The sequence below is a fragment of the Drosophila albomicans genome, chromosome 3 (genome assembly GCF_009650485.2).
Source record: "Drosophila albomicans strain 15112-1751.03 chromosome 3, ASM965048v2, whole genome shotgun sequence".
NCBI lineage: Eukaryota > Metazoa > Arthropoda > Insecta > Diptera > Drosophilidae > Drosophila > Drosophila albomicans.
In genome coordinates this window covers 21,189,175-21,215,802 of record NC_047629.2, presented here as the reverse complement: position 1 = coordinate 21,215,802, position 26,628 = coordinate 21,189,175, and the positions used below count along the sequence as shown (strand labels likewise).

At 38.7% G+C, this 26,628-nt stretch overlaps 6 protein-coding genes across 13 annotated transcripts in view; 5 read left to right on the top strand and 1 right to left on the bottom strand.

Annotated features, from left to right (window-relative positions):
- Positions 1–26,628, bottom strand: part of LOC117572236 (cyclic nucleotide-gated cation channel beta-3) — an 84,850-nt gene that overhangs the window by 49,220 nt on the left and 9,002 nt on the right. For all 8 annotated transcript variants that reach the window (XR_007954788.1, XR_007954789.1, XM_052004169.1 and 5 more), the window contains exon 2: positions 2,957–3,378. Coding sequence is in view for 6 of the 8 variants with exons in the window: in XM_052004169.1 (XP_051860129.1) it covers positions 2,957–3,182 (226 nt within the window). In the remaining 2 variants the exon portion in view is untranslated. The remainder of the gene's footprint in view (positions 1–2,956; positions 3,379–26,628) is intronic.
- LOC117572238 (uncharacterized) lies at positions 6,306–7,044 on the top strand. The gene is made up of 2 exons (XM_034254921.2): positions 6,306–6,462; positions 6,524–7,044. The coding sequence occupies exons 1-2, from the start codon at positions 6,412–6,414 to the stop codon at positions 6,962–6,964; spliced, it is 492 nt and encodes a 163-aa protein (XP_034110812.1). The 5' UTR covers positions 6,306–6,411; the 3' UTR covers positions 6,965–7,044.
- LOC127565750 (neo-calmodulin-like) lies at positions 7,125–7,568 on the top strand. Its single transcript, XM_052005906.1, has one exon. It carries the CDS (start codon positions 7,125–7,127, stop codon positions 7,566–7,568), a length of 444 nt encoding a protein of 147 aa, XP_051861866.1.
- LOC127565489 (uncharacterized) lies at positions 7,954–8,747 on the top strand. Its single transcript, XM_052004181.1, has 2 exons — positions 7,954–8,113; positions 8,166–8,747. The coding sequence occupies exons 1-2, from the start codon at positions 8,057–8,059 to the stop codon at positions 8,640–8,642; spliced, it is 534 nt and encodes a 177-aa protein (XP_051860141.1). The 5' UTR covers positions 7,954–8,056; the 3' UTR covers positions 8,643–8,747.
- Positions 9,252–9,865, top strand: LOC117566588 (calmodulin-like). The gene has a single exon (XM_034246129.2). The coding sequence runs from the start codon at positions 9,369–9,371 to the stop codon at positions 9,810–9,812; it is 444 nt and encodes a 147-aa protein (XP_034102020.2). The 5' UTR covers positions 9,252–9,368; the 3' UTR covers positions 9,813–9,865.
- On the top strand, positions 14,274–14,998 carry LOC127565490 (uncharacterized). Its single transcript, XM_052004182.1, has 2 exons — positions 14,274–14,408; positions 14,462–14,998. The coding sequence occupies exons 1-2, from the start codon at positions 14,355–14,357 to the stop codon at positions 14,918–14,920; spliced, it is 513 nt and encodes a 170-aa protein (XP_051860142.1). The 5' UTR covers positions 14,274–14,354; the 3' UTR covers positions 14,921–14,998.

The following is a 26,628-nucleotide window of genomic DNA, read 5'->3' as shown; positions in this document are numbered from 1 at the left end:
CAAGCTGCCATGCGATAAATGTCAATAGCAAGGACTGAAAAACTTTGCTCTTAAGCGTGCAAACAGAGAGTGTGAGAGAGAAAGAGAGGTAGAAGGGAAATGTGCATGTGTTATTATTCAGTGCAGCTGAAGTCATTAAATGCATTGCACATACGCCATGTTGACCCGCATTTTATGTATCACTGTTGTCCGACAAATTACGTTCATTTGCTTACGAATATGTGGCCAACAAATGGAATGCGACAACTACAACAATCGTTTCATATAAATCTCATTTGTCGATGCAAGGCGAGGGGAGGCGAGTTCGGGACGGGACAAGTCGAGGCTTTGTCTGATTCGTTGCTCGTTAGGAGCACAAATGGTAAACGAAATGCGGATTTATGGGACGCACAATGATAAATTGAATTTCACTCAAAATTAACTGTAAGCCAAAGTGAACGTGCCACACCGCAATCAACAACAACAGCAGCAATACAGCAGTAGACACAACTTGGAAGAAAAATGGTCGCAACATATGCGGCCTATAAAATGTGACAAGCAAACCGCAAAACAACCTACGGAGTTTGGCTTTTGCTAAGACAACGCTTTGCCTTTGTACAAATGTATTCACACAGACACACACACAAATATATTTATATATATCTATCTATGTGTGTGCGCCGACCACAAGGCAACAACTTACTGTGCAGCAGCCTGACTGGCAATGAAATTAGAGCGAGACTGAGGCTGAGGCTCAGGCTGAAACTGAGGCTGAGCTCCTTGTCCTGGCAATTGTCTAAGCATATTTGTCATTTGATTGATTTATTTTGCTTGCCATTCAAAAGACACTCAGCACACAGCACACACTACACAGCACTACAAACTCTCTGGCAACAGGCAACTTGCGACATGCGACAGGCCACAGGCCCAAACTGACTTGTGGCTCAATTGTGACAGACAGCCGAGGACCCAAGCTGCAGAAACAGATACAGAGTAGTGTGCCAGGATATACAGGATATACAGTATAAAGTATGGCAGTCTACCTACTGCGCAAAGTAGCCCCAGCTAAGGCGCTTTGTCAAATCACAGCAGCGTTCACACATCACGTAACACGTGAGATTGAGAGGATGCCCAATGAAAGGATACGCTGCAGATAGGCAATGTCGCCTTTAATCAATTGCAATCATTTAAAATGTACGAGAATTTATGTATAATATATATTACATATGATAAATTTACCAAGAAGACCAATACTTTATTGAAATTTGTATATACATAAATCTAGTTTCTTATATATGTACATATATTAAAGATCAAAGTTTTACCTTTAAATGTATTGAAATTACAAGTAAATATATAATTCTTTAAAATATATTTGAATGTATGTGTAAACTTTGGAAGTCAAAGTTGTAGCTTTAAATTAATTGCAATTGAAAATTAAGAATGCTTTCAAATATATTGGTGGTAAATATTATGCCGATTTAAAGACCAATTCTTTATTCAAATCCTGTTACGCATAACATTAGATTATTGCATAATAAATAAGTTTAGGTTGTTGCTTTCAATCCAATCTTCATAAAAAGTTAGTTGGTGTTTCACTTTAGACTTTTATTGTGTTTATTATAAAAATAAAGGAGATTTAATTGAGAGCGAATAATTATGGAAAATATATTCAGATCCATCTGATGTTATACTTCCCTTGGTCTGCTTCTGATTTGAAGAGAAGTTCTTCGTATGTATTCCTTCTTTTAATATTTCTCATATATTCTATGCTTTATAAGTCAAAATTAAGTCTGAATTTGAATACATTATGTGAAAAGTTTGCATGTGTTATATTATTTTAAGAAATATCTGCAAGTTGAAACTTTTCAACTTTTCACATATTGTTTAAGTTAAGCACTCGACTTCACTATATAGATCGATTTTCATTAGTTGTAAGCATAGTTTCACTCGACTTAAAAGTTCAAAGATAGATGAACTTTACAACGCGCTCTTTTTATGGTTTGTGCAGGGTATGCTAAGGAAAGGTGAAAGGTGACTGTCGAAACTGTTGCCTTTTCAGAGATTCTCATAACTTAATCCGCTACAGCGATTCGAGCTGAGCGAGCAGTGAGCTGTAAGCCGAGAGCAGAGTGAGCTGTGGGATAACTGCTGATGGCATTAAAGTTGTGCCATTTGCAAGTCATTCAACTGCATTAAATATGCAAATGGAATGTCATCATTTGGCGCACCTTTGACTGCAGTTTCGCTTTTGGCTGGGCTTTGTCTAAGCATTTCTCTTCTGGCCATTATCCCCAATGTCAATCAATGGCGAAGAGAAACTTGCAACGTGTTTGCGACCTCCGAACTCCGCCAGATACTCGTATAACATATTTTAAATGCAAAAAAGGTCATTGTGGAGCATTAAAGAAAGCAGAGGATGAAGTATATAAGGGGGAAGAATGTGATTAAGAGACTGAGGTAAAATGGCCGCAAACAAAGGCAAAAGAGACCAAAAGCGAACTAGCTACAGTTGCTTGTATGTGTGTGTGTGTGTTTCTGTATGTGTGTGTGTGTGTCATTGACACTACAAAACTTGATAAGCATTAGCTATGGATACATATCTGATAAAGATGCGACAAATGAGAGTTCTACACAAAGAATGCGACAGCATGCAGAGCAGTGTGGGAATACTCGGGGGTGGTAAGGGGTGAGTGAGGTGGTGGGGGGTGAGGGGGGTGTGTGGAGGACCAGTTCACAAAGTTTAGTTTGCCAATAGTGGATTTTGGACTACGTGGTTTCTGATTCTGATTTTTGCTGCTTGTGCTTTTGGTTGGAAAGATGACTACAAAAAGTACTTAAACAATTTCTTTTTTATATTCTTTGCTTTGGGTTGGGGCTGGCAACTATATAAATATGTATATATATAGTCTGTATATAGAGGGAGTGAGTTGGGTGGTTGGTAAATGAAAATTGTGTGAGCACACGCTTCACCTACCTGTTGAATAGAGGGCCACAACCGCGGCGTCGTTGTTGTTGCCAATGCAGCCGCCATAGGAGAAATGATGGCTGGTCGAGCCGGTGCCGGAGACAACGGCTATTTCATCCAGCTCATGTCCTGGCGATGTGCCGGCGGATACCAGACGCGTTGACGATGTGGCCGAGTTGCCCTGCGAGTTCTTGCGTCCACGTAACGAGAGCACCAGTCTTTTGGCTGTGGACATGCCCACAGCACCGGATGCTTGCGCCTCCTCCTTCTCCTTCTTTTTTGCACTCACAACCTGCTTGTTGCTTGTTGTTCCTTACTTGCTTGCTGACTGGCTGACTTGCTGCTACTGTTGTTGTTGTTGTTGGTGTGTCGTATATTATGTCCTTGAGGCGCTTTTGAGATGGCTGAATGCTTGACTGCCTGCTGGCGCTCTGCAAATGCAATGAGAAATTGAAATGGAAATGAAAAACTTTTTCAACTTTTTCAATATTTGCTAAGCGAAACGAACGAACGAACGAGCCAAGCGAGCGAGCAACAATACTATATCTAGGAGGAGTCCTGCTATTTATATCCTTAATAATTTAGCAGAGCTTCAAAGAAATATGTTAATTTTGGTACGACGATGCGACTGAGCTTGGGAATTTTCATTTTTATGCGTCGTCGCTGAATGTCGAGTGCGCCACTGAACAGCACAATCTTAAATTATGCAAATGCTTGCAATCAACGCTTAAGCATTTGCCAGCAACAGCAACAAAACACAACAACGACGACAACAGAATAAAAGAGAGAGCGAAACCGAGCACACACACAAAATGATTGCGACATGAAAAATATGCCCGCAATATTAGCATACAAGAGTTCGGTATCAGCTGCGCGAGTGTTGCGAGAGCCGAAAGGAGAGCCGCCTGCAGGAAGTGCGGGAATCTGGCCAGCCAACACAGTCAGCATCCAGCAGCAAAGAGCCACCAGCCGCCAGCCACATACAAAGCCGCTTAGGCACACACACACACACACACACATACACATCACTCGTATACAGAAAAATAGGCAACAAATGGTATACCCGAAAATAAATAAAAAGCAAGCAAGCAACTGTCAGCTTGTCAGTCACACGGTCCCCAGCTCGAACAGTCGAGTTGCCTTATCAATTTAATATTTAATAAGCCGTGCGACGCATAAAGAAATGCAAAAAAAAAAAAAAAACGAGAGGAACCAACACGAAATTCATTTGAGTGTAAAGTTGATAACATGATGCCGCATGCCACATGCAAGCTCAATGCAAAATTTAGAGATTCCGATAACGATTACCATTTTCCGATTACGATTACTTCCGTAAGCGCAAACAACCCCCCGGACTATAGTGCGTATACGCAATATATATATGCATATAATATGAAAATGTTTATATTAGCTTGACGCGTTCACGTTGTTTGACTTTAAATTGGTATGACTTTAAACTCCTAGCCTAATGTGCTTCCCTCTTACACCCGCATACACACACTCCCACACACACACACACACACACATGTGCCACTTGACATTCGTACGTGACGAATAACAAATTTGAGAGATTTGCTGCACTTTGATTGAATGTTGGCGTCGCTAAGCCGCAGAGAGCCCAAAGCCAAATATGATTTATGAGCCACACCACACACCATATTGTACTCTATATATGTATATGGGATGCTCGCCTAATTTGTGGGCGTGGCCGGGGGAGATAGAGGCAGTTTGTTGCCGCAGTGCATCAAAATGCTTATGGATCAAGTTATTGCATATCCGATTTCGATGACATGCAAAGTTTTCGCATACCCAAAGAAAAAGTGATAAAAAATAATAATGTACAGGAACAGATCCTATGTGTGTATGTGTGTGTTACCTGGCCAAAGCCAAAAGGCAATCAAGTGTTGCCAAAACTATGCAAACATGAAAATTGCCAAAAGCTACCCAATGCAACCAGCTTTCAAATACAAAACCCAAGTTGAGACAGCCAGAGACAGGTATACAAAACCAGAGAGCAAGAGAGAAAGAGAGCGAGAGGTGAGCAAGAGGTGAGAGCATAGCAGATTGCGGACAATTGTTTGCGTTGTGCAAGTGTCAACAGCATTTGCAATTCCGTTAAATTTTTACCTCTTTGGGGTTTGTCAACGCTTCGCTGGCTTGCTGTTCTTGCATACCCTGTAATTTGATCGCAGTTGCAGTCGCATGCATTTGTCAGCGATTTGCCTATATGGATATCTAAAACAGAGTATACTCAAGTCCAGCTCATTGTATTCTGAGTGCTTTTCAATTTTGTTGTTACACATTGTATGTGTGTGTTTGTCTGTCACCGCGTGTGTGTGTGTGTGAAAATATGGTAATATTTTTTTTATATATTTTTTTTCGTTCTCTTTTTTTATGGCTCCTATTTTACTATGTGTGCCCTGTGGCAGCAGCTGGAATACGAGTGTGGCTATAAAAAGCGCTTATATTTATTTCAATATGCATTTCAATTGAAAGTTTAGTCAATATTATTACTATTGCAGCGCTTATGTGGCCCGCGGGCCTTCGATAGGGCTTTCCAATTGCCGATGCAAATGCAAATGCAATTCAATACAATTGAATTGAATCGCATTCAATTTTCCCATTTCACAATTTTCACAATTTTTTGACTGTCAACATTGGCATTGCGTTCAGTTTTTTTTCGCATTTTTGCCACTTGGCTAATTAAAGCATATCTTTTATAGAGGATGGGAAGGGGAGGGGAGGAATGTGACTCCAATTGCGAGTGTCGAGCATCAAAATGATGGTCAGCATTTGTCCATCTCTTGTGACAGCGGCGACTAAAAAATGAAGCGCCATCAATCTCGCGGCTGACATCAGCAGCAGCAGAAGAAGAGACAAGAGGATGTTCGAGCATAGAGAGAAAAAGGCAACTAATTACTGAGCTGATGACAGTGGCTCAGCTGGAAGGGTTTCGGTTTTCGCAGATTAAGCTTCTGATATTCTAAGCCAACACACAAAAAATGCGAAAAGGAAACTTGACAAATGCCGCTGACTAAATACCCTTTTTTATACTTAATACAAACTTGGCAAATTTTTCCATCTTATCAGGTTGGTATACTTTTTTTTAAAGAGTAGTAAACCACGTATCAGATTATGCCAAGTGCACATTTTTCAGTGGACTGTAACCACATCCAGAGAACTGACAAATTCCCAAGCTAATGGAGCGCCATTTTGCACAGTTCGCATCCTAATTACATTTCCCGTTCATTTCTAATTGTGCCACGAAATTTATTTGTTTAAACAACTGTTTCATTTCTCTAAAAATTTAATTTACTTTCAATAATTCTCCTGAAACTTTTATTGCTGGGAAAGCATTGACTTCTAAGTTAGAAATCGTGTTTTAAAACCTTAACGTTTTAGTAAACACTTAAACACTAACAAAAGAAAACAAAAAAATATAACTTGTGTTTTATTCTAGCAATATGAGCATAAATTTAGTATTCCTGATCGGTTTGAGCTTACTTATTACACTGGTAAGTGCTGAATTAAGCCAGTATTCACCTTTACAATATGGTTTGTGGTTTTCTTTCACAGTCACAACTACAGTACATTAATGCCAGAAGTCTGGCCACTAAAGTCAATTTAACAAACCAAAATAATGCCATCAGAATGAATACTACTGAACAGCAAAACGAGAACAATCAAACTAAATCCCTGGCGATATTCAAACCGATATCGAGCAATGCATTAACTCACATTGTGCGGAAGACGCGAGAGACTGAAGTAAATTTGGCTGTTGACTTCAATACGATGCATCAACATTGCGATCTGGATCAAAATCGAGTGCCTGTCATCATCGATATGTTAATGAACCATTGCATTGAAATCTATAACAAGCGATACGAGAGCGAGGGATATTATCGCCTCTACAAAACCTTTCAGCTGGAGGCGTTCTTCTTTGGCCAATATTATGAGCGCATTAAACGCTTCGAGGTTAATCCGCATTCTTGGGACTACTCGGAAGCTTACATATAGATGTATATATTTAAATTAATTGCTTAGCAGGCTGTGATATTTCTGCGTAGAATTGTGAAATAATAAATGTTTAAAAAATAGTGATGTAGTTCCTTTCAGATATAGTATTGTAATAAGTTTGGGTTTTAGCTTGCTGCAAAATTTTGTAAGTGTAATTATTATGGATCCTTCATCAGAGGAACTACAGGAGTTTGAGCGCGCATTCCATATGATAGACCAAGATCGAGTCGGTTCCTTTACGAGTAAAGATTTGGGTATTTTTATGCGTAATCTGGGCATGAAACCGATTGAGGGCGATTTACAGTCGATGATCAATGAAATTGATTTGGATGGCAATGGTACGGTTGAGTTTTCCGAGTTCCTTCTCGCAATGTCAATCAAAATGTGTCAAATGCCCAATGACGATGAGCTTCGCGAGACCTTTCGCGTCTTTGACAAAGATAACAATGGCTTTATTACAGCAGGTCAAATTCGCGGAGTATTCCTAGAGCTCAATACGAATCTGAACGACGAAGAGATTGATGAAATCTTACGTGAAGCAGACAAGGATGATGATGGAGTGGTCAGCTTGGAAGATTTCTCCAAAATGATGTACACTAGGTGAAAGAGTATCAGATAAATAGCAAAATTCAGATCCAGAATATCTCAAAGTACGCGTAATGATGAGAAAATAACAAAATTAAAAGTATTAAGCATTAAAATATAAATCGATATTAATATTTATTAAAATGTGCAGACTCTTCTAATTTCAATCGTTTATTTTTAATACATGACAATTTGACCGATCAATCCAAGCATCAAGCTCTTTATATCAATATTTTTCGCTTATACATATATCAATAAACAAAATGCTTAAGTCGATCAATTATTATCGATCAATATTACAATTATTTTATGGCATAATAATCAAAGCAGTTGTGTTTACAAAATTTTATAGAAAAAGAAAAACTGACGTTTGAGAATAAAAATCTGTATCTAGCTAGCATAGCCTTAAAACAGCCATACGATTTTATAATCACTTGTAAATTTCAGTAAACACTTTTATGTTAATAATTACGATAAGTATTTGAAAAAGATTCTTTTGGTTCAACTATGAAATTGCACGTGAATTTCGTATACCCGATCCTAATGATCGTCTTTTTTACGCTGGTGAGTGAGGAAGCCCGACAAAATCTTCTGGTATATATTGATTTTTTTATAGTTAAATTTGCAATGCTGTAATGCAAGAAATCTGGGTAATATTGCCGAGGTGGCGGACAACATTAAAGCGAATTCAACAAATCAACAAAATGCCACCGTTGTTGCTGAAAGTTCGGATAAACAAAATAATACCGCAGTAATCCAATCAAAGTCACCGAAGACTTCGCGCCCAGTGTCGAACACTGCATTAACTCACATCTTGCGCAAGAAACGTGAAACCGAACCCGTAATGCCCTTCGATTACGATACCATGCACTTGGGATGCGATATGGATCAGGGTGGCCTAATCAATATTATTGCCGCATTTCCGAATCATTGCATTTGGGTTTGGAACAATCGATTCGTGCACGAAGGTTACTATCGCGTCTTTAAGACCTATCAGTTAGAGGCCTTCTTCTTTGGTCAATATTATGAGCGCTTGCGTCGATTCGAGGTGGATCCGCACACCTGGGACTACAGTTCAATTGGTAAATGGTAAAATGGTCTCTCATCGCATGGCGAATTGAACAAAATTTATTTATTTGCTGAGCAGATTCTGCTCAATCTATCTTAAATAATAAATGTAATATTGTTAAGGCAAGAATGTGTATTATTACAACACAACTAAATGAGGGGACAATGATACGTAAATTTGGAACAGGGTTTTTCTAATTTATGTCAGTGTATATATTTGCAAGACCGCTGTATTATCATGAAATATACCTAAATCAATATTTCGTATATCGATATACTACCAAAATATACCATAGAATACAAAATATACCAGTAAAAGCTAAACAGTGCGGTATTATCGGAGAAATATACCAAATTAATATTCGAAAAAAATGGAATGAACTAAAAGAAATATTTCGTATATCGATATACTAACAAAAAAAAGTACAAAATATACCGTATAGTCAACCAAAGCCATTACAGTCTCACAATAATATTTTAAGGAGTTGGTCCCCGCTTCATAATATGTTTTTACTCCATTGATAGCAGCCTTATTTAAATAGAGCTTTCATACTTTTAGCAAAAGTTCTCAAGATTTAGCGATATCAAATAACCAAGCAGGCGGGTAATAGAGACTTTCTGATACACAGCCTGAAAAATGGCAGTTTTTCCCAAAATACAAACACATTTCATACTAATACGATAATTTTTTTTAATTTTGACTGTTTCATATAAATTTTTACATAAATAAACTAAATTTGAAGTATTAGAAATGGAATTAAATGATCACGAACGCGAGTCCTTTGAATGGGCATTCTCCTTACTAACCGACGATAAATCTGGTTTCATTACCCAAAAGGAACTCGTTGGGTTTTTGCACGCTTTGGGGAAGACGGCAAGCGAAAGTCAGATGAACGCCATGATCAACGAGGTGGACGAGGATGGTAATGGATTCATCGATTTCAAAGAGTTCGTCACCGCCTTGTCGCGAAAACTGAGTGGAAATCTAGATGATGACGAAATACGCGATACATTTCGGGTGTATGACAAGGAGAACACCGGTTTCATTACCGCCGACCAGGTAAAGACCGTATTCTTCGATTTGGATCAGCCGATAGCAGACGACGAGATTGATGAAATGATTCGCACCTATGATAGCGATGGCGATGGAATGCTGAACTACGAAGAATTTGTCGAAATGTTGACAACCCGTTAGACAATGATTTTTAAGCTCAAATCTCTTTCAATTAAATAACCAATTTGATTTCATCCTTTGTGTACATTTAATTTTCGAGCATAATGCAAATTTGTTGCTTATCATTGTGTATCGAATTCATTTAAAATTTCCATCGGCTTCCGTTGTGAATTGAGCTTTGAAATTTGCCAAAGTAGACGCATATTTCACGCTTTTTCATTGTTTAGTGCATGATTTATTACTGCCTGCTCAAACGTCATGATAAATGTGTACTCGAAAGCTGTCACATCAATTTATTATATTCGATTTAACACAAGGAGAAAAAACGCAGCTAGCAGATTAATAAATATCTATTTAATTTGAATTTGTGCCCCGAGGCCTGAAATAAATTATCGAACTGCGATTGAGAGCGATTTTTATCTTTAAATGTACTTTGGATTTTACAAGCACTGAACTCAGTTTTTAACTTTTGATTTTAGTTGGGATTATACATATTTAAAGTCTTTAGCATAAAGTTTTTGCTATTCTTTTATTGCTCTATAATAAAATCACGATTTAATGCAATTGAAATACTTTATAGTTGAGTTTCAGTTTCGTTCAGCATAGAGTGTGATTTATTGAAGCGATTCGTTTTGAGGCACGTGGCATGCAACGCCGCGTGCATTGGGGCAACAGCCACGCACCTGTATTGTAATAGTAAATGCAAATACAAGCACACAATATATGTATGTATGTGTTGTGTATATATGTACATAAATGGAATGGGAACCGCAGTTGCAATTGCGTTACAGTCGTTACATTTTAACGGCGAAACATTAAAAAAGAAATTGTTAAATTGCAGCGTAATTTCAGTGTTGCAACTTTACTATGCAGCGCAAAATATTGCATGTTTATGCAAGCGTATGAAATGGTTACCAATATGATTTCACTACAATATAGTTTGCTATTTTTGCCGCACACAATTTAGATGATTTCAATGGGGCAAACAGCAGAAGCAGAAGCAGAGGGCAGGGCAAACTAACTGACGTGCCACACATATTGTTGCAACTGGCTGGCCGCACAAATATTTAATTGTGCCCTGCTTTGGTGTTTTGTTAATTCTATTACAGTAACTATTTTCCACCCCTTTACTCGCCAGACCACACACACACACACATACACACACGCTCAGACACAGTCGCCACAGATGCATCACCTGCTCGTCGACCCCGTTGCTGGTGGCTTTGACACGCAACAACTAACCCAACTAACCAACTATCCAGCCACCCGAAACCCAAACTATATCTGACTAAACTTTATTCCCTTATTTTTGCTCTCTCTCTCTCTGTCTCTCTCGCTTTCTCTCTTGGGTTCTGTGTCGTCCTTTTGCTCTCAATCTTGAATGCCGATTCGCTCAGCTCTGAACTGGCAAACGTTGCGCACGAGTTGCAATTTATAACTGCAGAGACGTGCATATCCTCACACACTCACACTCTCGCACACATACTCACACATACACTTACTCATCACACACACATACACTTGCATACAATAGCCGGCAGCACATAAACATTTTTGTTAGCTGCGCTTTAGTTCAACGCTGCTTTGCCTTTGTGTCGAGGCGCCAGCATCCGCGTTCCCATTCTCCACCAACATCCAACATCCACGTTTGGGATGCACTGTGCCCGCATCCGTGCTCACACACATTCCGTGTTCCATGTCCTGCCCGGACTGCTGCTGCTATTATAGTTTTTGTGATCCGACGGAGCGCAAATAAACAAAAGGTTTGCCTCGTGCAAAAAGCAAAACAAAATGAAATACAGCTACAAAAAAAAGAATGGCGAATTTAAATGCACGCTAAAAGCATGCCCCACTGCCAAATACCCTACAATACTCAGCATCTCTTCAAAGCCATAGAATATCACAACTTGAGAACTATCGATAATTCTAACAGTACAATAGTACTATGGCTACTAGCGATACTATTATCGGTACAATAATTCTATCTGTAATATAGTACTGTGGTTAGCTTAGGCGTTGTCAAGTAGTCATCAATAGTAATCGATAATTCTATCGATAGCACTTTACCTCTAGAAAGAATTCGTGAATTTATGGCGTCATTTTGTTAATAAAAAGATTGAGAAAATATATTCTAAATACAAATTTTGTATACAACTTTTTTAAATATCATTAATTTAATGTACAATTGAAGTTCTATGTTATGCTTTCGTATTTTATGTTTACCAACTCATAAAAAAGTCTTTTTTACCAATAACTATCAATCGTTGATCAATCGAATATCAATAGTACTTTACTTTCTACGCTAGTCGAAACTACTCTCCCCTCACAACCAGCACATTTCCAGGGTATACAAAAGAAAGGCAAGTGTGAGCTGCCTAGCGCCTGAGCACTTGGAGTGCAGCATCTTTAGCTGGCAGCAAATGTTGCTGACGCAGGCGAAAATATGTGCTATCCTGGCAGATTTAGGCATTTGCAACCGGCTTGTTGTGGCAAGCAAGCAGGCAAGCCAACAACTGCAACTGCAAGAGGCAAATAAAAACAACTAAACTGGAGCTTTGCCGAGATTATTAATCAATGGCCAGCCATCGAGCAAGAAAGATTGGCAACGAGAAACGAGAGCACTACATACAAGAATGTAGTGTGCAGTCAACTAAGGAGATTTGTTTGGTTGCCACACATGTTGTAAAATTGAAGTGGCAAGCGGACAACAGCAAACGGCCTGCCTTTAACCGCCTTCAACTTAATTGAATGCAAAATTAACTGTTAAGCCATTTACCGCCGCCTGCTGCTGCTGTCTGTTACTTACTTACCACGTTGGACGTGCAACGTGCAACGTGCTTTAGATGCCAACACTGTGACCACAAACAGCCCAAACAGAACACACATACACACAGTGGTGTGCATTGTATTGCCGTTTAATTGAAATTTACTTAAAGTTTACTGCATTCGCTTAATGAAGTTGCATTTCAACGCAACGTACAACAAAATAATTTTCCCATAAATTTTAGACGACACAAAATGAAAAATTCAATTTGCTGCCTCTGTGTGTGTATGTGTGTGTGCGTGTTTGGATTTTATCAGCAGGCCTGGTCTATGACTGTGGCTGTGTGTGTGGTTACTGTGCCCGTTCAGGCTGCTTCTGACAGCTGCCTTCCTCCCCTTCCGCCCCTCGTTCAGCTTTCACCAGCCATCAGGCGTGTCAAAACAATTGTCATTCATTCCCAGCCTGTCTGTAGTTCGCTCCAACTCCAACTCCAGCTCGAGCCACGACTCCCATCTCCAATGCATGGTATGCCTTTGCAATTATGGCCCAGTGACATGTGTTAACAGCCAGCAGCCAGCGGGCAGTAGCCAGGGGAGTACAAGGAATGAGCAGGAGGACGGGAACGAGAACGAGGACTCATTGCAATGCGTTTAACATTTCCGTACAGATATTTTGCCCATTTCCTGCAGCCTTTTCAGGCGCTCGTCGCCGTCTCCTCGCTTGCAGGCGCTCTTTTCGGCATGTTGCGTATACGCCGCGTTTTATCGCATCTGAAATCAATATCAATAGCCCAGGGGAGGCAATGGTTATGAGTGCTGTGCTGTGCTGTGCTGTCTGCTGTCTGTTGTTAGCGAACCTGACGCCTTGATTACTGCTGTCATATTATTTTCACACTTGAAATGTGCTGCCATATCCCGTGTACAGAGGATATATATATCGATCTGCAAGCTGGTCATTATCAATGCTAGCCATTATGTGCCACTTGGCTGTCACTTTACATGCTCCTCATCGGCCGTGTGGCTTTTCTCATATCCTAGTATCCTTGTCGCTTGTCGCCTGTCGTCGTTCATCTCTTGACTGTCGCCCTGTCGCCTTGTCATTGCACTCTCACCATGCACCATCCCGCTGTCCGCCCATCAATTGCTTTCGCTATTCCATTTTTTTTTCGCTTTTTTGCTTTTGCTTTTACTGTGCTTCTTTCAGTTCACTTCTTTCTTGTTGTCTCGCCACATGGCGTGGGTAATTGATGCCGCATCGAGCTGTGCGGGTCTGCGTGTGTATGTGTTGAGTGTGTGTTGAGTGTGTGTGCTGGGTGTGCGGGTGTGTTGTTTGTTATCAATTTTCGCCTGGTAAACATGTTGGCCATAATTTGCAAGTGCACATCGTTTGGATCGGCTAAAACTTCGTTTAACTTTACTAGCATATAAACCAAACATGGCCAGCATATAAATATACACACACACACACACACACAGCCTACATACATACGTATATGAAAAGCTATCTAACAATAGAAACCGCCCACAACCAGCAGCAGCGTTTATAGAATGACAAAAAGTTTCTCACAGAAGTTTTGGGGCACATCCAAGAGCTGGCAGATAATTTCAAAAGTTAATCCCGTTAGGTAATTAACTTAATTTTATGTATAAATGTGCGGTAGTACATATAGAATTATTTGCGTTCTGCGCTCATTAGAAACTTTACTCAGATAACATTGACTTTTCAGCTCTCACATTATTTCAAACTCGAATTTATTGACACGAAATACATTACAGACAGACACAAGTTTTTATTTAATTATGCTGCTTGAAAATGCAGCTTATGGGCTACTTCTGATTCAATTCATTGCATTGGTAAGTACATAACTGCTTAAGTATTCTTCATTGCAATTCTGATTTCATTCCAGTCACATTTGCCATATGGCAATGGCAAAACCCTGGCAGACAACGTCGCAGTGCTGGATGCAACTGAAGCCATGCGAAGCAACTCAACTGTGCAGCCACAAAATGCGACCACAGTGAATACAAATAGCACAGAAATTAAGCAAAGTGTGGATGCTACGATAATACTTTCCACCTCAAAGTCTAAGCATGTGCAGCATATTAGGCGTAGGCGTGAATATGAAGCCACGATTCCATACGATTTTCACACAGCGCATATGCCGTGTGATATCGATTCACCTCACATCCTGCGATATATCGAGACGTTTCCCAATCAATGTATTTGGATGGTAAACGTACGATATCAACACGAGAATCTGTATCGCATTTTCAAGCTCTATCAATTAGAAGCACATTTCTTTGGTCAGTACGCTGAGCGCTTGAAGCGCTACGAAGTTGATCCACATTATTTCGTCTACTCATAAATTTGCTTAAACACAACATAATATAATATAATATAAATATACAAATAAAATATGCAAGCAATTTACTAATTGCATTAACGATCATTCGATTTCTTTCATTGCTAATGGCCACAATCAATCAAAAAATTGCGCCTTCGTTAAATTCATTTATCCAAAAGCAAATGAGGTGTTTCGCTTAAGTGATTCGGCGAGTGGGTTTTTCATCTGACAATTCGCATAACATTTGTGTAATTTGTAATTTCGTGGATCATCAATCAGCTGTCGGCAGCTGACGATGCTCTGCGATTTCTCTCACAGTCATCCTCCCACACACACACACACACATACACACACAAGCACACAACCAGAATGAAATAAAGAAGAAACTTCGAATCAAACTTAACGCATTGATTTATCGATGAGTTGCCAAAATGAAAAGAGCGAAAAGAGAATGAGAAACGAAGTCTGAGGCGAGGAAATGGAAAGAAAAGTTTGCCTTCAATCTAATTAGAGGCATTTTAGTGGCCACACCCAAGTGCAGTCTAGTCTCTGCACACGTTTGCATTTTCAACAGCAAGCAGCAAAGCAGCAGCCAGCCATGAAAAATGTTGCCTTTATGGCGTCTTCCTGCTTCCGGTTTCCTGAGACAAACTGCCATCAAGTCAGCGTCGACGTCGACGTCGACGGCAACGTTGTCGGCATCTTTCAACCATGTTTTTTGGCATCGCTTGCTGGCCACATAAATTGCATTTTCCTGACCAAGTTGTGCACGAACTTTACTCCCCAAGTCTGCATATCTAATTGCACAATGTGATAATATTACAAAGCACTGCAATGACTTATGCATTCTAGATTATTCATTACATTTTTTTTTTTATAAGTTTCTAGTTCTTATATTATGCACATTCCACGTTGTGTAATGCCAACAATGCGTACATCAAATAAGTATTTCAATTCAGCTACAGCTTCAGCAGCGAAACGCAACGAACAACATTCGTAGCTCGCCAAAAGCGTATACTTAAGGTTTCGAAAATAAGGTTTGACAGACTAAGCTAATACCTGGCATTATCTCGATTGTATTTCTAGTGTTGTGTGCGAGCAATTTACTACACTTTTAAGAAATTCTTCTTGGAAAATTAGACTTAAGAGAATTTATTAAGTGGACCTTTTTCATTTGTTTTATTAACTTATGTAATTCTTCCACTACGTGAATAATATCTTACATTACAGCGGTAGTAAAAGTATTCTCTCATATTAGCAATAATTGGATTTTATTGAACTCATTAATATTTCCCAATTTTGTATTATAGCTATGTTTATTCAATGTAATGCAAAGCTTTATACTTCTACCAATAATCCCAGGTGATATATCTATAGTGAATCTTTATATTAATTGGTATATTTCATACCAAGTTTATTATAAAAGTTTGCTCAACTATAGAGCTAAAATAAGCTGTCATGTCCTAATCAGAAAATTGTTTTAAAAAATAGTAAAATAAATTCTTTTTTTAAATATATTATATTTTTATACCCGCTACCGATAGATCTAGTATGTTTAATACTCTAAGGTATATCTCGAATGTAGTATTATATAAATATACCAAATATAACATTTGGTATATTTTTAGTATTTTAAGTTATATTAATTTGGTATTTTTTAAGAAATACATCGCACTGTTTTGTTTTTATTCAAAAGGCTCATATATAATACTTTAGAAGCAATATACTTACTTTTATATTACTTTTACATCAATGTAGACGTTAAATAAAATAAATAAATAAAATATGTAAAATATTAACATGCATTCTTCAATGAAAGTTCATGTTGAACACATGCGTTGAGTGTTCAGTTAAGCTACCCGATTTGCATACAGTTCATAGTGGGTATAAAGTTGGTCTCTCTAGGTTCTTTCCCAGACTCCAGGCAACTGGCAACTTTTCCACATGAACAGAGTGAAAAGTTGAAATTGAGTTTTGTTAATGCAGACATACACACACACACATACACAGATAGAGAGAGAGGCGCACGCACGCACACGCATACAAGCACAGTCGGAAAGAGACATATATACACTTGGGAACATTTTTGCGTGCGGCGATAACACAAAGGGAGCAAACCAGGAACTGGAACTGGAGATGGAGATGGGGAATGAGAAGCAGCATCGACGTATTCTCCATCGTAAAAGCCGAACAAACGTCGAGACGCCCTGCAGAAGTCCCAGTGGCAAAGTTTTTGGCGCAGTCAACAACAACATGGAAAGAGTAGGCAGAGGAGGAGGAAGAGGAGCAAGGAGTTCGCCTGGTTGTTGACGACGTAAAATCTAAAGGCGCAGAAGTTGCCGTAAGCGAAGAGGTGCGTCAGACAGATACTTTTGACTAGAATGAAGGATGTAGTGAATCCTTCACTGCACACACAGAGAGAGTGGGGGAGGGAGTGGGAGAGACAATGCGGGCAGCATTTAAAATTTTAATGTCTTTGCAATAAAATTATTGACTCAACTCGGTTCGTTGACTTGGCCCAAGCTCAGCTAAACAACTCCCTCCCTCTCTCTCTCCCTCTCTTTCTTTCCCTTTCGTTCACTATCTATGCTACCAGCTGCTACTGTTTTATAGAGAACGGGGGCGGGGTTTTACAAACTATTCAGATGCTTGGGCAAATTGGCCAGGTTGAGCATGCTGCCTGGCTTGTTATACGTTTTAATTAATATTAAATTACAAATCAAGTGCATGCAGCTGAAAGCAATAGAAAGCACACTTTAAGATACACACATACACACACACACACACAAAGAGATACCCACTCTAGATTGAGATACAGCTAACCTAAAATAAATTTATGTGAAAGAAAATAATAAAACATTTGCGGGAGCGCCATTTGGAGTTGTTTTTGCTGTTGCCAAATAATTTGTATCATTAAAATTTTACGGGAATTTATGTTGCTCCTGCTGTTTCTGGCTGTGTTATCCTTGTTGTTGCTTTCCTTTTTTTGGACACGTAAATTTCTATGCAAAGCTCGTTTGTTTCCTTTCATTTTGCCTTCCGCTTCTGTTTTTTTTTTTTTTTTTTTTTTTTTTTTTTTTTTTGCTGCTTTCGATCTTTTTTATTTGTTCATCTTTTTTGACCAGCTGCCCGCACCCGCTGCCCGAAAAAGTAGGCAACAATTTCTGGCTCGCTCCTTGGCTCCTTTAGGATTTTATTTATTTATTTCCGGAAACGTGCTCTGGAGATTTTCTAAGCATACTTGAGAGCTGCCAGCCAAGAGCAACAGCAACAGCAACGTCCCAGTGCTTAGTTAACATACACACACATACACAAATATAAATACACGCACAAATGCAAACACACTTATACATAGCAACAATCAAACGCGTCCGCTTTTCATGTAGTTCATTAAGTTTTTCGCGTGTTCGTCCTAGAATACCCTGGCAACGCCAATGCCAAAGGGTATGCCAGAAAGTCGCAGTTCAGCGGCGATAGGCAATCAGAAAATTGTTGTCGGTAATTAACTTTCTTTTTTATTTTGAATTCATTAAAAATGAACAACTTTTGGGGCTTTGCAGCGCATCTTTTGATTTATCTTTTTGCTACGTTTCGAGCACATCTCTAGGTCGAGCACTTGATGATGAAACGTAGCGTTTGCTATCCTGTTGTCTCAATGCCAAAGAGTCCCAAAAGGCCAAAACATCTCCACCCCACCCCCACATCCTCCCCATCGACACTAAGCTGACTCGTTGCGTGTGTCCCAGGCGCCAATTGCCACGGCTGTTCAACGCTGTCCAAGTTCATCATTGACCAGAGAGAAGAGCGGGAGAGAGAGCCGAGAGCCGTGAGCCTCGACTCGACCCCTAATGAAAACACAATAAAAATTTTGCGCTATTCTGCTTTCCCAAGTGGCTGTGAAATTTTGATGACTTTGTCAGCTAACGGCAATTGCCAAAACTCATAGCCCAAATGGACACGCAGCTTCAGCTTCATCCGTGCCGCGTCCTGAGTATAAAAAGCCTCTTCAAGTGGGCTGACCCCGCCCTCTATCTCCCTCCCCAAGCACCACTCTAAGCACAGAATAGAGAGAGAGAAAGAGAGAACTGAAGAGAGATGTGAATTACACTCGAGTTTAGTTTACAGTAATTAAGTTCACAGTTCTTGAGCAAAAACAAATGCTTAAAACATTTTGAAGACACTTTCTTCCATCGTTATTGTGAAGTTGAAATTATGAATTGAGCAATTACGTATTAGGCTCATAGCATTTTGAGCAAGACCATAGATAGATCATCTTTATGCCTTGATGATGATGATGACGGGTGCGTCTTATTAAAACTGCTTAAAAAGAGGGCCTAAGAAATGACGTCAAAAGAAGTAGCTTTATTTGAAATTTTGTGCTTAAAAACAAAGATAAAAAGTGAGCTTAAATTTCTAATCGAAATGTGATTTGTCAATGGATATTTGACAAAATATAATTATGTTAAATTCAAATATAGCCTAAAAAATATAATGAGCAGGCTTAAATGCGACAATGATGATGATGGGTCCGACTTTTTATAAATAGTTAAAGAAAAGAAGTAATAAAGAAATAAAATAAAGTTAGATTCAAATTTTGAGCTATATGCGAGATGATGTATGAAAAGCCTACATAAATTTCATATTAAAATAAGCTCGGTTAATTTAGAAACATTTACTGGAATCAAATAGAGTTAATTTCAAACGAGATTAATTTTTAACAGGCCTAAATCCAATTAAATATGGGTTAATAATAAAACGAAAAAGTGTCAAAAAGCATGTCCTGAAATACGATATAGGCATTATAATATTTCTTTGACCCAGCACCAAGTTACTGCTGCTATGAAAGGAACTTTTGGCGAGTCGGGAATAATAATTAGTGAAAGATTTTTGTGGGGGCTTGAGCGCAAATGAGTGTTATTAAAGATGTTAGCAAAGTGCTTAACTAGTTATCAATTAAGCAAATTATAGCCACTGAATACGCCCACATTGATGGACTAGGCTGGTCAGAAGTTAATAGAACATGCCGATGGGCCATTTCCCATTTCTGCCAGCTTAAAATTCCATTGAAGGGGCAATTTGTTTGTTTGTTTGTGGTTTTTTCTCTCTTTCACGACTCTCTCTCCCGCTCTCGCTCTCTTGTTTTCTTTAGCTGTGTGTGTGTGTCTGTGTGTTGTCCCTTTGCGACCACAAAGCTGCCCTCAAACTGCTGCTGGATGTCCAAATTCCCACGTACTTATTTTGAAACTGACACGACGCATACTCAGAGGCGCAAATCTCATTTCCCTTGTGGCAACAGCATGCAGCCAACAATAAAAAAAAAAAAAACAAAAAAAGAATGAAGCAAACGAAAAAAAAACCTTCATCATATATGTATATAGCATATTTTTGGGTTTTATTTTATACCCTGTAGCCATAAAAGACAAAATGCGCCGCATAAAGGGTAACATAAAGTTGAGCAAGTGTGGCGCCAAACGATGTCATAAAATAAATGCACTTTTATGGGATCGCAATGAATTCCCCAAACGTGATTAACACGCGCATCAAATTGCAATTACAGGGTATGATGCAGGGTATACTCACTACATTTCTTCATACAACCTTGCATTACAGCGTATCTGCTGGTTTGGCATGCTCAGCGCAGTCGTATTTCTCACTCTTTTTTTCGTGATAACCCAATTTAATGGTCGCTGCTGTTGCTTACGTCACATTTTCGCACCTCGCACACAAGCTGCTTTCTGTGTCACACATACGCAAACACAAACAGACACACACGTAAACACTGCCACAGCAATGACCAACAGCAACAACAAAGCATAACAAAACACGGTAACAGAGTAAAACACGCCAGGGACACCAGCAAAAAAAACACACACACAGAGAGAAGAGCTGAAAGCGGGCGAAGCGAAGAGAAAATGGTAACAAAATTACATACATCAAAGGTGTTTTTTATGAATATGCGAGTCGCATGCCGCTTCAGCTTCAGCTTGATGTTGCTATTGCTGTTGTTGCTGTTGTTGTTGCTGTTGCTGACCAATGGTCCATGTAATTTTTTGGCAAGCAGCCTCCATATCAGAGCAACGACCCTTTTTGGATTTGCGAGTGTGCTTTTGGCCTCTGTAAAGGGGGCAAGGGACTGGTCATGAAATATGCGCACATTTTGTATATGCGATTGCTTTTCCGTGTTGCCACCTAAAATCCACCCCGCCTCTCCTTCGCCTTCTCCTTCCACATGTGTGGCAAGCATAAATTTTATGATGAATGTGTGCGGGCCGCTGCTCAAATAAACTGAAGCCAAATATGCGGGCGTCGGTCTCTAGGTTTTGGCCCCAGTTTAAAGCGTAGCCCACAGATTGACATCATTAGGCAAGGGGTCAGTCAGTCTCGGTAGTAAGGTAGAAGGTTTCAGCCGCATTCGCCACTAAATCATGTTCACAAACAAAAACACGAGAAGAAGAAAAAACGACAACGAAAATGAAAACGAAAACTCAACTGAGCTGAACTGAAGTGTAGCGAGTAAATGAATGGCACACGTGGGAACAGCTCACATAGTTTTGATTTATGCATATACTCTGCTGCTGCTTTTCTGCTTTGGTGCTGCTGCTGCTTTAACTTAAAGCCTGTCGACAGCATAAGCTTGATGCGTCCCGAAAAAAATACTGCTGCAAATATCTTAAGAAAATGCTGCAAGTGATGGCCATGGCCCAACAAAATAAAAAAAAAAAAGTTATCGCTCCCCACATTGCTCGTTTCTTTCGTTCTTTTGTGTGCGTAGTCTTGCATTGTTTGCACACAGTTATTGATGGCACTTCAATCAGCAGAAATAATAAATAAATGAGCCTAACGATACCGTTGATTCCCTTCCACTCTTCCCCCCAACATTTTCTTTGACCTGCCATCGCATGGCACAATTCCCTTTTGTATTGCTGCAAATAACTTTGCTTCTGTTGACCACGCTGATGCCAATGGCAATGGCAATAGCGATGGCGATGGCGTGTGTGTGAGCAGCGTTAAGTCTATTATTTTATCGAGTATCATGCGAAATGGTCTCACATGGAGTTCCCTTTCATAGTGAAAGCAAAGCGAAGTCAAAGCAGGTAATTTATTGTGGTGATAAGTGTGATAAGTCTTACAAATATTAGTATTTAAAAGTTATTCATAAAATTAAATTCAGAAGAAAATAAAATGAAAATACAAATATTTGACTATATGTATTTCATAAAATTGAATTTAATTCACATCAAATAAAATAACAAATACTTTAGATTGTAATTCATAAAATAAAATACAATGAGAAATATTTCCAAGTAATGCATAAAATAAAATAAAATTTCAAATATTACTAAATAAAAGTTAAGAGTTACTTAAGCATTGCAAGTGGATTCTAATTCATAATTTTTAAGTGTATCTACGACATAATAAAATTGTACTAGCTAATCTAATAATTATGACTTCTTTTCTTCATTTCGGCTTAAAAATGAATTTAACAGATATATTGTTTAAGATGAAATGTAAACTTTAAATAAAAAAATAAAATATAAATTTCAAAATTAAGTATTCATATTGAATGTTATTATATTAAAGAAAAAATTATTAAATAAAATAATACAAATAGTTTACATCGATTTTCAATTTATATTAAATTGTTTGCTATAACTGTTCGACTTTATATAACTTAATAAGACAATATAAAATATATATAACATCTTAAATATCATTTGCTCCTTTTTGAAAGTGAATTTGCAGTTCGTTGTGTGCACACGCGTTGACAATTTGTTTCTTCTTGTAGTATTTCGTGGCAGCGCCTTCATTTGTTTGTGCATGTTGTGCGTGACGTATACGCAGTGTGTGCTATATTTTTACATGTCCGCCGGGCAACAGCAGCAGCAGTAGCAAAAAACGGCAACAGCAACAGCAGCAGCACCAACTTGGTCGCCGCTGCAGCTGACAGGAAGCAGTATGTCGCTGACGATGAGAATGACGATGACGACGACGGCGACGGTGGCCCAGCTATATAGGCGAGCTGTCACGGATATCAGTGGGTTTATTTAGCGCACCACACAGCAGGCAGGCGCCAGTTGCAAAGTCGTCATTCTCATTCGCATTCGCATTCATTCTCATTCTATGCCCCACTCTTCACCCGCAGTCGCAGTCTCCGACTCAGTCGCAGTTACAGTCCCACATTTGCTTCACAAAGGGCATGTGTAAACAGTTGCTTTTTCTTTGGGGCTGCACATAAACATTTGCCTAGCCGATTGTTGTTGTTCGTGTTGTCGTCACAATTTGCAGATGTTGTTGTCCATGGGCTTACAAGTTTCTTATTGCATTACACACACACACACAAAAACAATCACACACACACAAACCCAGCTCGCAAATTAACATTTTGCATGGAATAAAATTGCGTTACGCATACGCCCCGTGTCCTTCCACCCCGTCCGTTCAGCTGCTGTCATTAAGTAATCTGCTGCCTGCTTCGCTGTGGCTGAATGTGCAGCTGTTGCTGCCACCTGTAAAATGCATTAAACAACTCGTCCGGCAATTTACTCTCTCAGCTTAATTTAAACGCCGTCGCAAACAGAAATATGCAAAAATTGCAAATGATATTGACATTCTATATACAGCAGATATATACATATATACTGACTGTGCTTACATTATAAATATGTATACAAGTTATTGGTATAAATACTTCATTATTTATGCATACATACGAGACACACACTGCAGTTCATTTTTGGCTTGCTTTAAGCACCATCGAAGCCTTACAGCCGGAGATATTATTATATTTTAATGTGCAAAAAAAAGATGCATTAATTAAATACATTATCGAACGCATTACCAAAATGATATGCATCTTGTATGCGCTTTATCGGGCATAAACTGTTATTAACCACAGCAACTTTATATTAATTATTTCAAGTCTGCAACTCGAACTCAACATCATCAACTCAATGTAACATATCTTATCGCATCTGTATTCTTACTCATTTTAATAAAATATCATGTTATACCCGCTGCCCATAGGAAATGAATGTAACAGGCCGAAAGAGGCATCTCCGACCCTATAAACTATATTATATTATATATGTATATGTCTGTCCGTCTGTTCTTACTCCCCTTCAAATCGAAGAACAAGCATAATTTTGAAGCTAGAGTCTCGAATTTGAGTAGAGACAATAATATCTATAGTATTTTTTATTCCTGAAAATTTGGTTTTGTTGAATATAGTACTTTATCGATATTCCTTTGGTATATTTTAGTATTTTCAATATATTATTTGGTATATTTTAAGAATAATACCATATTAGTTTGTAGTATTTTTGTGGTCTATTTTATGAACAATGCGGTATTTCTTTATTTTTATTTGTGCAGTATATTACTTGGTATATTTTAAGAGTAATACCGCACTGCTTTTATTAAAATAAGTAGGTGGTATTTCATAGTCGAGCACACTCGTCAGTAGCTTTCTTACTTGTTACTCTTCACAATTGGAAAAGCATATTTTTCTGGCATTTTTATATCGGTTTTTATTGTGTTGTCATCCTTCCTGCCCGACAAATGAAAAGACGACGGCTGCTCTTTTAAATATGAATTTTAGACATGTGAATTGACTTGGTATGTGCTGCTATGCCCCCTCCCCTTCCCCTCTCTCATCCACCTTGCTGCTGTCGGTTTTTTAAAAAGTTTATGACACTTTGCCGTTTGGCATTCTCATGCAAATATGAATTACAAAACGCATTTCAACTGACAGGCAAACCAAACAGGAGTGAGGTGGAAGGAAGAGGAAGAGAGGAAGGTAGAAGTAGAGGGAGAGGAAGAGCAAGCTGAGGCTACGTGTGTAGTGTGATTCTGACGAGGGCAGGTCAAGTTTTTCGTTTTGCGTCTGGCTGCCAATCACAGCTGTATCTCTCAGTTGCCATCTAAACATGTGAGAGTGTGTGTGTGCGAGTGTATGTGTGTTTGTGTGTGTGTGTTTCACTTTTATGCGCTCCGTCGCATTGCACATAAAACATTTTTATTGCTCATTTAGATATTTATGCGGCGTTTTATTATAATGAAAATTGTGCGTATGCGTGCGGTTTTTATTGTGATTGCAGTGGACCCAAGCGACTCGCAGGCAGCAGGCAGGCAGGCAGCTGCCTGGAGAGTCCTTCTTCGTATCCACGCTTATCTGCATCTGAAGCGTGACCAACTTTTAAGCGCACGTGTTTTGATTGCTCTCGAGCACAGCGACAAACGACAACGACTTCGACATCGACACCAACAGCGACACCGACACCGACACCGATGCCAAAGTTCAATTTTACGCAGCTTTACGCTTTCTGCTTTTGCTTTTGCATTTTATGTACCTAACACACACACACACACTCGCACAGTCTCTCACACACGCACACTCTTATAGCCGCAACAAACAGCCATTGAAAATGTCAAATGTGACGCGTTAAGTGCCCGCAAATGTAGGCAACGTTTTTTTTTTTCGTTTACGTTCATTCGTTCGCCATCATTATTTTCATTTTTATTTCGCCATTTTGCGGCTTTTTAATTATGATCCCATCGAAGCCATAAAAGATTTAATACAGTTTTTCGCTTTGAAGTGGCCACCGCATCCACATCCACATCCAATGCATCAGCTAATCGATCCATACACACACACACCCACACATTTTATATGCCGCCTACAAAATCCGTCAGCAAATCCATCATTAGGATTGCATAGGTGTTTTTCGGCTGTGTGTGTGTGGTTTGCATTTTGTTTGCAATACAATTCAATTATGAATGCCGCATTAAATGCACTAATTATTAAACAAACAGCAAAAAGCATTGGCTCAAATGTTTAGAGAAGCAGGCAACAAAAACAAATGCTAGCCGCAACAATAATAATTACAAACCAATTAAAAACATATTTACATATTATCATTAGCATTAAAAATACACCCACATAAATATATTTGAAAATTTAAATGATACTCTGACATTATGCAGACATCTCTCTATATACTATATATAATGCAGATATACTATAATGTATGCTAATGTGTTTGTGCGCGGCGTTGACGCAGACCTTTAAATGCGCTGACAAACATTTTGTGGCGACGGCGTCGCGTCGCGTCGCCTGCCCTTGATTGACAGCAATCTGTCAATGGCAGACACACTCGCATACACTATACAAACACACACATACGCATTTTCATGTGTGTGTACTCAATCACACACAGCATCCACGCAAAATACACACAAGTAATTTTGCGTTAAATTACATTTTCGTCTCTGTTCTTTTTTTTAATGTAATTTGCATTAAATGCGACAAAAGAATATTGAAATAAGAGGTTCAGTTGATGCAGATCTTTTAGTTCAATTACAATATCTTGCATTAAAATTATTGATTGAGTATTGAAATTAAATTTGTGGAACATTAAACTACAACAAAACTTTCCCTTTGTATCGAAATTAAATTATGTTTTATCTTTATCAACGAAATTAATTTTTCTTCAAGCAAAAAAATTAAAATATTAGTTCAGCGATGAACTTAATTAATATAAATATTGTTTTAGTCAAAATGCTTCTAGTTTATTAGGCAATTATTCAAATTTAATTTATGTATCATAAGGCTACAATTTCATTAGTTCAATTTAATACAGACAATTAATTAGGCCATTAATTTCTACCTTTGCGCTAAAAATCAAATATCATTAATGAATTTTGTGAATATTTCTTTAAACATAAAAGCC